At 43.8% G+C, this 11,110-nt stretch overlaps 1 protein-coding gene and 1 long non-coding RNA gene across 5 annotated transcripts; one reads left to right on the top strand and one right to left on the bottom strand.

Moving 5' to 3' along the window:
- Positions 1 to 593: 593 nt before the first annotated feature.
- On the top strand, positions 594 to 8,154 carry LOC128087836 (glutathione S-transferase 3). 4 transcript variants are annotated; one of them, XM_052697835.1, is made up of 8 exons: positions 604 to 728; positions 868 to 1,039; positions 1,446 to 1,551; positions 4,302 to 4,353; positions 5,286 to 5,418; positions 5,780 to 5,921; positions 6,534 to 6,665; positions 7,398 to 8,154. In XM_052697835.1, the coding sequence occupies exons 3-8, from the start codon at positions 1,465 to 1,467 to the stop codon at positions 7,539 to 7,541; spliced, it is 690 nt and encodes a 229-aa protein (XP_052553795.1). In that variant the 5' UTR covers positions 604 to 728; positions 868 to 1,039; positions 1,446 to 1,464; the 3' UTR covers positions 7,542 to 8,154. The 4 variants fall into 4 exon arrangements, with proteins under 4 accessions (XP_052553777.1, XP_052553795.1, XP_052553786.1 ...); XM_052697817.1 differs by lacking the exon at positions 868 to 1,039 and having other exon boundaries at positions 594 to 728; XM_052697826.1 differs by lacking the exon at positions 604 to 728 and having other exon boundaries at positions 762 to 1,033.
- LOC128088005 (uncharacterized) lies at positions 7,886 to 9,275 on the bottom strand. Its single transcript, XR_008210118.1, has 2 exons — positions 8,439 to 9,275; positions 7,886 to 8,303 (listed from the first exon to the last, which is right to left on the bottom strand). It is a non-coding gene; the product is annotated as an uncharacterized LOC128088005 (long non-coding RNA).
- Positions 9,276 to 11,110: the final 1,835 nt, after the last annotated feature.

Raw genomic sequence — 11,110 nt, 5'->3', positions numbered from 1 at the left:
GGCTGGGCACAAAACAATGGCAGACTGCCCCATGCAGTGCCTCACTTGGATGTGTCTGCAGTCTTGGAAGCTTGACTACCCTACGTTCTCCTACAAATGGACCTTGAGCTTGTTTGGAGGTTCTAGCAGGGGAGCGCAGCTACCGTATACCCTTGACCGATGAACGGTACCGTCTCTATCGGGGAAGGTCGTCCTCTTCGACCGAGCGCGCAGCTTCGGGAGGGACGCACATGGAGCGGTGAGGGAGGAAGGGGACACCCGCCTAGCCAGCCAGATCAGCCGAATCAACCCTGGCGATCAATGGGGTGACAGATGTCGCAGCCAGATCGCCCTCACATCCAGAGCTACAAGCCGCCACAAGCGATATATAAGGACCAATACCGTAATGTCTTCCAGGTCATGGTGACGTACGGTGGGTCTGAAAGTTCCAGGAAACGGGCGGCAGAAGCACCTCTCAGCGCTGTTTCAGATCTAAACGCTTTTGCTCTAGAATACTCGGAGCACGTTAACATTCTTTCTCGCTTTGCATTCCACCCAGCAGGCCTTGCGCGTTATGCAAAGCAGAGCCTTCCCACTGGCGGGCTGCGGGGGGCCGTGCCGGCCGCCCTGCCTCGGGGGGCGGCACCGGGAGGGCTCGGAGCGCTCGCCCCGCGCTCTGCGTGACACTGAGCCTCTCGCGACCGCGCGCTCCGAACCCACCGGCTCCTGGGCAGCGACCTGCGGCGGGGGTACGTGCGACCCCGGCCCTGCGAGGCGGGGGATGTGCAGGGCGTCGGGCAGGGAGCGGCTCTCGGGGAGCGTGTCGAGCCGGGACTGAAAACGGCTTCCCGTGTTCGTGTGCGGGTGTTTCTGGTGCTCTGACTCAAGGGTGGCCCGGCTTGGAAAGCCTCTGTGAACCGTTATGTCGCTTTGGTGGAAACGTGGCTGTTAGCGGCGATGGACTGAGTAACTGTGCTGAAAGTCGCGTTGGTGAGGCCAGCGCGGGCTGCCCGGGGAGCGGCGGGGTCGCCGTCGCAGGAGGTGTTCCAGAAAGGTTTCGGTGTGGTGCTGGGGACATGGTTGGTGGGGATGTGTTGGAGGCGGGTGGATGGCTGGACGGGGTGATCTGGGAGGTCTTTCCCAACCTTACCTTGGTGATTCTGTGATTCTGTTATTCTACGATTTTCCAGCCTCAGTGACTCTATGGCTCTGTTAACACCTGCTGATGCTCTCAAGTGGCAACTCTTGTTATCTCCTGCTTAGCATCTGATGCTTCCTTTTTGAAGGTTTGGGGGGAACTGTGACCATGCCACAATAAAACCAAGTCTGTACAGACAGCAGCTTTGCTGAAATGTTTTGTCTGAAATTAACCCAGTTTTCTGTCCTGTGGGTGACTTGTGAACCAGTATCCCAAGAGCCATCCATTTTTTGAATCATTTATTAACAGGTTTCTTTTCCGTTTTTAGGTGAAGGAAGTCTGAAGCCATGGCTGCAAAACCTGTACTCTACTACTTTGATGGAAGAGGCAAAATGGAGTCGATCCGCTGGCTGCTGGCTGCAGCTGGGGTCGAGGTTTGTTTCATCTTTGTAACATTATTCTGTGTGTTCTAAGCTTGTCTGGAGTCAGAACATGGGTCATTGATCAAAGAAGCACTGCTAGATGCAATAGGAAGTACTGGCTATTCATTTAATGCAATCGTTTTAGGTGCGCAAAAGTTTAAGTTCCATCTCTTCTCAAACATGATGCTATCATCCAGAACTCTGCTTAATGCAAGAACAATTAATGATTAAGCCTTCTTAAAGTTCCTTACCCAGCACTATTGAGCTCAATGATATGTTTGTTCTGGGAATAACAAATATAATGTGTGCCAAAGCAAACAGCAATGAATTTGCTTTGTCCGATCTTTATCTTTTCGGTTGGAATGCTCATTCGAGGATTTTTATGTTTTCCTTCCATCCTTTGCAGTAAGCTGCAGCAGGGCACTTGCATTGTCCTGTTTGCACCATATTGTAGCAGGGTGAAGTGAACAAGATGACTGTAACAGCAACCTACACATGTATGGCACATGCAAACACATATACGTGGATGCCTAACATTGGTGTCTTCATCTTGAACTGATTCCTTCCATAATTAACAGCCATCTTTAACCACAGTGATTGTAACTACATCATGCATATCACAGGCAATTCTGCATCTGTTTGTTTTTCATCTGGTGAATAATTCATCTTCAGATGTCCTAAGCATGTGTCTGCATTAAACTTCCTGCTTGGCATGATTACTGAGCATTGTTTTGCAAAGGATTTGTTTTAACTTTCTAATAATTTGTTCCTGTCTTGCTCCCAAATCAACCTATTGCACTGCAGAGCTCTTTTCCACATATCAGAAAGCACTGTGAGGACAGCCTGCTCTGTCCTGTTGAATGTCTCAGGTTAAATTCCCTTTTTAATACCAAATAAAACATCCTCACTCTGGTTCTTAATGCCAGATTTTCCACTGGAGTTGCCTTTAGCAGCATTTCTCAAACTAAGGGTGCACAGCACCTTGCTCTGGAAGATAGGAATGGGGAACAGAATAAGCCCTCCATAATCCATGACCTGCTTCAAAAGCTGGACATTCACAAGTCCATGGGGCCAGGTGGATTGCACCCTAGAGTGCTGAGGGACTTGGTAGATGTGGTTGGCAGGTCACTCTCCATTATTCTTCAGCAGTCCTGGCTAACTGGGGATGTCTGGGTGGACTGGAGACTGGCAAACGTGACACCCATCTTCAAAAAGGGCCAGAAAGATGATCCTGGTAGCTGCAGACCTATCAGTCTCACATCAGTGCCAGGGAAGGTTATGGAATGGATAATCTTGAGAGCCACCATGGATCAATTAAAGGTGAACCAGGGGATCAGGCCCAGTCAGCATGGGTTCATGAATGGTGGATCCTGCTTGACAAACCTGATTTCATTCTATGACAAGGTGACCTGCTTATTGGATGAAGGTAAGGCTGTTGATGTGGTCTACCTGGACTTCATTAAAGCCTTTGACACTGTCCCCCACAGCATTCTCATGGAGAAGCTGGCTGCCCACTTTTTGGATGGACGTACGCTCCGCTGGGTGAAACTGGCTGCATGGCCGGGCCCAAAGAGTTGTGGTCAATGGAGTTAAAGCCAGTTAGCAGCCAGTCACAAGCAGGGTCCCCCAGAGCTTGGTACTGGGGCCGCTTCTATTTAACATCTTTGTTAATGATCTTGATGAGGCCATTGAGTACACCCTCAGTAAAACATCAAGTTGGAATGGAGTGTTGATCTGCTGGAGGGGAGAAAGGCACTACAGAGGGACCTGGATGGACTGGATCAATGGGACAAGGTTATCTGTATGAGTTTCAATAGGGCCAAGTGCTGGGTCACAACAACCTCAGCCAACCCAACAGGCTTGGGGAGGAGTGGCTGGAAAGCTGCCTGATGGAAAGGGACCTTGGTGTACTGATGGACAGTCGGCTGAATAAGAGCCAGCAGTGTGCCCAGGTGGCCAAGGCCAATGGCATCCTGGCTTGTATCAGGAATGGTGTGGTGAGCAGGACTAGGGAAGTCATCCTGCCCCTGTACTCGGCATTGGTAAGGCTTCACCTCAAGTACTGTGTTCAGTTTTGGGCACCTCAGTACAGAAAGGACATGGAGATGCTGGAGGAGGAACAAGGAAGGGCAACAAGGCTTGTGAAGGGCTTGGACAATATGCCCTATGAGGAGAGACTGAAAAAAACGGGCTGTTTAGTCTGGAGGAGGCTGAGGGGAGACCTTACTGCTCTCTTTCAATACCTGAAAGGTGCTTACAGTGAGAGTGGGGTTGGTCTCTTCTCACTGGTGACAGGTGACAGGATGAGGGGAAATGGCCTCAAGTTGTGCCAGGGTAAGTTTAGATTGGATATCAGGAAAAACTTCTTTGCAGAAAGGGTTGTGAAGCACTGGAATAGGCTCCCCAGGGAGGTGGTTGAGTCACCATTCCTGCATATGTTTAAAAACCATTTGAATGTGGTGCTCAGTGACATGATTTAGTGGAGGGTTATTAGAATTAGGGTAGTATGGTTAGGTTGTGGTTGGACTTGATGATCCTTAAGATCTTTCCAACCTGAGCATTTCTATGATTCTAGGAGATTTTGCCAGTGAATTTTTCTCCCTTAGGGCCATGTCTGGAATGCAGGGGCCAGAGCGTGCACTGTCTTCTTTGTTAAGCACCACCCAAGTTTGTGTGCTCTGGAAATGTCTGAAGGTGCTCATTTCTTTTTCTTCCTTATTCTTTTCTTTCTTTTACTTTTTTTTTTTTTTTTTTTTTTCCAGTTTGAAGAGGTGTTTTTGGAAACACGAGAGCAGTATGAGAAACTCCTGCAAAGTGAGTACATATGAGACCTCAAGATAAGTGTGAGCAGGTTCCGCTCAGTCCCAGAGAAGACTGAAGACTGTGTGGACCGACTTCCATCTGGAAAAGAGGGAATTAGAACAGAGCTTTGAGCAGCTGCAGAGACTGAATGTTTTCACATGTGGGCAGGCACAACTGAAAACTGAATGTCCTTCCAGCTTGCAGTTTTGCAGTCCTCTTGGCTCTTTTGTTTGTGTGCTGCTGCCAAAACTTTGTTGGCAAAAATTCACCTTAGGTGAATGCGCAGCTTCTGGCTGGTCTCACTTTTTTTTTTTTTCCCCCAAGTCTTCAGCATTACAGCAGTTGATTGTCAGTTGGCCATAAAATATAGTAGGCCCTGAGTGTTTGTAAATCTTGCTTTGAAACAGCTTTGCCAGGATTCTTGGATTCTCATTCCCAAGGAAAGCAGCATTGTGAAATTAATCCCATGGGAATGTTATCCAACAACCTTATTCCAGGCTTCAGCAACTTGCACATGCTTATCCTAAAAGTTCATGGAATGCCCTGCTTTAGCTTAAGATACAGGTTACAAGGAAGAAATTTTATAATCTAACATTTGTTCCATCTGTGTTTTAATAGTAGGAAATAAATACATTTTTATGTATTTAGAATTAGTTTACATCAACTAAGCTTCTTACTTAATGTGTTTAGTGTCATGATTGTCCAAATTATATTTCAGTTTCATCATAAGAGCTGTTGTACACAGCCTTACCTGCACTTTCTCTGAACTTTGGTTTTTAAAGGTTAATAACCCACAGTTATTCCATTCTTCACTTTAATTAGTCTTAATTTACTGTTTGCATGGAAATATGCCAGTTTAATAAAAAGACTCCCTAGAGCATGCTCAGGAAGAAATTGGATGTAGATGTACCAATGCAGTAATATGTGGCTTTCTCTTTCTTTAGGTGGAGTCCTCATGTTCCAGCAAGTGCCCATGGTGGAGATTGATGGGATGAAGTTGGTGCAGACCAGAGCCATCCTCAACTACATAGCAGGGAAATACAATCTCTACGGGAAGGACCTGAAGGAGAGAGCCCTGTACTGTACCAGTACTACCCTTCTTGAACATATTATAGTAGTTTAGATACATGAAGAATAAACTGCATTTTGCATACTCAGAGAACCACCTTTGCTTTGGTGATGCGTAATTTGCAGTAAGACTGACAGGCTACAGTTAAATGCAACCCAACTAATTTGTTCTGATCAGTTTATCTCGATGTAAAAAATGGTTGATATGTAGGCCCATTGTCTAGTAAAATATTAATATAACTTGACAGAGGTATTCAAGAGGTGACTAAATACTGATCTATTTCTGCATGTGGAAATTCAACTTTAACACTGTGCAAATCTGTGCTTGTGAAGGCACCAGCCTATTTAAGTTTTGTTGTTTGTTTTTAAGGATTGACATGTATGTTGGGGGAACAGATGACCTTATGGGCTTCTTGTTGATTTTTCCGTTCTTATCAGCTGAGGATAAAGTGAAACAGTGTGCCTTTGTAGTTCAAAAGGCTACAAGCAGGTACTTCCCAGCATATGAAAAGGTATGTAGGAGAATTGTTTCCTCCTATGTTTCATTTTTATTTATATTTTAAACCACAGTAACAAACAGTTATTACTACAGTTTCAAAAATGCTTTTAAGTTTCCCTAGGCAGATATAGGAGGAGCACCTCCAAGCAATGAAGTTTTCTAATCTAAATGGCCTGATGCATTGGCCAAGTTCAGATCTCAGTGTTTATCTTGCTGATCTCTATTTTCTCATTGAAGCTGTAACAGAGTTAAATATATATATTATATATATATATATAAGTCCGTATATATATATATATATAGTCTGTATATATATATAGTAAGATTTCTTAGTCTGTAAATTCCAGTATGATATAGGGTGTGGTGTTACCTGGGGCAATAGGAAGGAATGATGGGTAAGAGAAACCCTGGGATTCCAGACTGCTGCTGGGAAGACTGCTCACAGATAAGCTGATCAGTGATTGCAGGCATTGAACTAACATCTCCCACTCTGGGAGTACCCTAGTGCCATGGGAGAGAAAGATGAATAGAACAGAATTGTTACCAAAGGTGTACCTGAGCATTTTGAAAAGATAATTCCATCTGCTTATCCACTTTGGAACATTTTCATTTCTGACATCTCTAGGTTTTGAAAGACCATGGCCAGGACTTTCTTGTTGGCAACCGTCTCAGCTGGGCAGATATTCATCTTCTTGAAGCCATTTTAATGGTAGAAGAGAAGAAGTCAGATGCTCTCTCAGGATTTCCTCTGTTACAGGTGACTTACATTAACAATATACTTTATGGCTGGAGATATGGTAGAAAGAAAGACATTTCAAAGTCTGTTTTGTGTGGACAGTTCCATAAGAGAAGGTGTCTGTCACTCTTTTATTGTAGTCTTGCTCTGCTTGCTTTAGGATGAACATCCTAATAGGACTCATCTACAGAATGTATTATTGTTTAGAGTAATTCCTATAAAGCCTGAAGAAAGCCACTCTCCTTTTCTTTTGGTTGCTTCTTTTCCCCCTTCTCACCAACTCTATAATGCCAGAAGCAGAAAGTATTTTCTAGATTAAGACATGATTTGAGGAGAATACACATCTGAAACCACAAGTAACTATTTCCGCATCATCGTACCTCAATACAAGGTGGACGGCTGTTTAATCACTATTTAAAATGAAGTTGGGGTGAGAGAGGGTAAATTTACCCATAGCTAAGATGGTATTTCTTTTGTCTTGCATTTGCAAACCACTTTTTAAAGGATGTTAATGACTTATTAGGGAGACTGAGGTGAATATAGACAAAGGTCTCATCAGTATTTCCTGTACTGACGGAGCGGTACTGGACATGTGTCGTTAGCAGTATCTTCAGCAGCAGCTGATACTGTTTGCTTAGTGATTTCTGTCAGTGCTCCCCTCTTCACTCAAATCCTCCACTTACACAAATGAGTGTGTATATTCTTGTCTTACTTTGCTTTTTAAATGCAATGTTCTTACCATTTCCCTTTTAGGCATTTAAAAAAAGGATAAGCAGCATCCCCACAATCAAGAAGTTCCTAGCGCCCGGAAGCAAGAGAAAACCTATTTCTGATGATAAATACGTGGAGACTGTGAGGAGGGTTCTCCGTATGTATTATGATGTAAAACCAAATTAGGGTGCTTGTCTAAAACAAGGGCTGTTCTTAGTTGAAGAGAGCTACCAGATGGCATAAGTAAACTGTGCAGAGAAGGTGAGGAGGCATTTGAAAGTAGTTGTAATGAGCAGAACCTTGAATTCTCTGATACAAAATACAACATACAAGTATTTTGCTTACTAATATAACGCTTTACTACTAACCCATTCTTGAGATTTTTCTGGTAATTGCTACCAATTGAAATGGCATCAAATGTGCTGTTTTCCAGCAGTCTCACCAGAAAAGGGGAAAACAAAAGTGAAAGAAGTGTGAATTGCTGACTGACAGCTCCAGCATCTTGTGGTAGCTCTGAGGGTCCAGATCAGGTTTCTGTATGATCAGTTCTGATTCAAGTCCTTAGTGATTTTAGATTCACTTTAGGAAATGAAACAAACAGCTTTTAAAGAATGTAGGACAGAGATGTTCCTCTTGCCAGATATATTGGATGTTACTGATGCGTGAAGTACCAGTGTGCCTTCATAACTAAGCTGCATTTTAATTACTGAATTGGGAAATAAAAGGACTGCCAAATGTCATATTTGTATAACTAGCCTATCTAGAAGATCTATTCTAATAAATAAACTCATTATCCTTACATGTGCTTGTTGTCATGTTTGTCTCATGATTTAAGGTTGAGCTTTGCAAATTATTGTGACTTGTCTTTCAGGATATATTCTTGATGCTTGATTTGAAGGAGATCCTTATCAACCTGAAATGAAAATCCTTATCAAGATCCTTATCAACCTACTGTCTCGCTCCAATTTATAGGAGGGAGATGAGGTTCTTTAATATCTGTATACCCGGTGTGAGATTAGTCCCCAGCAAGCTTTGAGACACAGAAGTTAACAGAATAATAACTTACAGAGTAGTATCTTACACCTACTCATGAAAAAAAGTTGGAAGGGCTGCTTAATAGCATGCTATCTTAGGCTTTCATAGCTTTTATAGTTCTGTATTAATTATATAGTTGAAAAGATTTCTGCTCAATCTCCAGTGTCACTGCTTAATTCCCGAGCTGGCTGTATGTTGAGAAATGGGATGCATCTTGACCTTGTAATGCAGCAAATACACTTGAGTAAATTTGATGAATGAATTGCCCACTAGGGAGCTGTCTCACAGCTTCAGAGTGACTGAAGTTCTCAGCACTATGAAAGCCAGAAGAATAGAAAGATGCCAAATGTAGGCAAAATGTGTCCCCTGCAAGGGTTCTGATGTCTTTACCGCGCACCTTATTCATAGTGAATAGTTCAGGCTGTGGCAGGAAGATCGAGGGGCTGCAAGCACCTGGAACATGAGCATATGCTTTGACATGGAATGAAGGAGCTTGTCCCTTGGCTGATGTCCAAAAGGGACATGTGGGTTCCTGGACCTGGAGGTAGCCTGGGACTAATGCCACTGAGTCAGGCACGGATCTGAGGTTCAAGAAGGGCTTTTCTGATCATGCATATTTTTGGGCTAGAACGTTCTAGATTTAGGAGGAGTAAGCTGCTGTTCCATTGTAATCTCATTCTCACATATTTTTTAATATGTGAGTAGCCATTTATGAGCCTGAAAGTCACTTAGAGCAATTTCCCTTTTTTTCTTGTTGACACCAGCCCATTATGGTGTTTGGTACACTTGTTGCTCAGTTGTTTCTTTTTCATTCATTCCTTGCGTATTTGTGATCAATTGTTTCTACTTCTGTCCTTGCTGGAGTTCAAGTTCCCCTCTTTTAGACCCTGTATCTATTGTTTCTACTCTTCTTCCCCCCTTTCCCTCCCCCAGCTGATTCCAACCCCCCTTGCTGAAATGCAGCTCAAAAGCTGTCTTTGTGCAGAAGGCTGAGGACAGCTGGCTGGCTACGGTTGCTGCCAAGTGGGAAGCCAGAGTGGTGTTCAGTAGTTACCATAGGAGCTGCCAAGGGCTGTGCAGGAGGGAGCTGCTTCTAAACCAGGATCTCTTAAATAAGGAGTCCAACTACCTGTTTGTTTATTGTTAAAGTTGTAAATCAAGAATTGCAACGCCCACAGTGCCTGCAGATTTATAAAAAAAACTCTTTTGTGTGGTTATTAGTTGTTGTAACAGATTTACAGAATCACATTTACAGAATACAGCTGTTACAAAACGTTCATAAATGCATCTTGAGTGTGACATGGGGATTCTAAAGAGTGGCTTTCCCCAGCAGAGGGAAGAAAACAGAGCATAGGATACTGCTCAGCCACAGTAGCTATCCTATACTGATCAAGGTTTTATTGTTGGCATCATACGTAAGATCCTGCTTCTAGTGAAGTTTATTCTAGATCCCAGTTGCTACAGGAGATAATTTCAGCCTTAGGCACTTACAGGCATTCCATTTCAACACTATAAAAGCTGTAGGCCTTGAATTAAATGGGTGTTACACTTTTTCTGCCCTAGATGGAGCCCTGCTCCTTCAGCAGGTGCTCATGTGGAGACTGATGAGATGAAAATTGTGAAGACATGGGGAGAAAATTGTGCAGCCCCGAGCCATCCCCATTAACACAGCAGGAAGAGTACAGCCTCTGTGGCAAGAAGCTGAAGGACAAAGCCTAAGCACCACCTGCCAGGTTTTGAGCTATGGCTACTTCTGCAGTCATGGAAAGAAGTATGTATCTCCAGGTGGCAATTTATCTGAGCTGCAAGGAAGGGTTAGCCTCTTATCGTGTGACTGCAAGCATGTCTGCATGTCTCACAGGAGGTAAGAGCAGAATTCAGTCTTGTACAAACCCATGTGCAGCAGCACCTTCTAGATTCTGACCACGTCATTGTAAAACTTCCTTCTGTTGTGTTTGCTTAAGATTTCTGCTGCTGCAACTTGTGTGCCTCTCCTCCTTTTCTGAGAAGTGTTTGTTCCCGTCCTCTCATTAGGTAGTTGAAGACAGCAATTAAACCCTTGATACTCTGCAATGTAATGTTTTATGAGGAGACTGAAAAAAATAGCAACGTTTGCAGAAGATTAAAGTAAATAAAGTTGACAATAAAGGAGGGGGGAAAGGTGAGATTGGTGATCCGAGTCAGTGTGCACACTGAGAATAAACAAGCAAACTTGCAGCTTCCAATTCTTTCCTGTTGCCTGCCCTATTACTTTCCTTTCAGAACAGTTTCTCCAATACACACTTGAAAAAGGATGTAAAAGAAGCACTGCCCTGTTTTTGGCAACAGACAGAAGGAGCTCACCCTTGCCCTTCAGCCTGAGACTCCACAGCTCATCTCCCAACCAGCCCATTCAGATAAACAACAGTTCAAGCACAGGCCACCCCCTTTTTCAAAGAACTAATTATGTTATCAAAGGCTTGCCATTGCTCTGCAGTTTTGCACTTGGGGAACTTTAGCCTTGGGATGAAAGAGCTGTGTGTTCTGGATTCCTTGTAAGCCAGCTTTGGGTAATCGTTTCAGAAAATGTTACTCTAAGAAGGGAGACAGCATTGGGTGGCAGGCATAACTCTCATGCTTTGTAGAATATCTCGTTGATGTCCTCCTGTGAAATACACCCTCATAGCAACAACAAGAAGTGTAACAGGTGTGTGGATCTTAACCTTCATTAAACAAGCACA

The sequence above is a fragment of the Tympanuchus pallidicinctus genome, unplaced genomic scaffold, assembly GCF_026119805.1.
Source record: "Tympanuchus pallidicinctus isolate F22 unplaced genomic scaffold, pur_lepc_1.0 scaffold1, whole genome shotgun sequence".
Taxonomy (NCBI): Eukaryota; Metazoa; Chordata; class Aves; order Galliformes; family Phasianidae; genus Tympanuchus; species Tympanuchus pallidicinctus.
This window is presented reverse-complemented; position numbering and strand designations above follow the sequence as displayed.

Bases quoted from the DNA above. Each gene is read 5' to 3' on its own strand.
- LOC128087836 (XM_052697817.1), top strand. From the start codon at position 1,465: ATGGCTGCAAAACCTGTACTCTACTACTTTGATGGAAGAGGCAAAATG. The intron at 5,419-5,779 runs GTACTGTACCAG...TTTGTTTTTAAG, and splicing joins GACCTGAAGGAGAGAGCCCT to GATTGACATGTATGTTGGGG. The intron at 6,666-7,397 runs GTGACTTACATT...TTTCCCTTTTAG, and splicing joins CAGGATTTCCTCTGTTACAG to GCATTTAAAAAAAGGATAAG.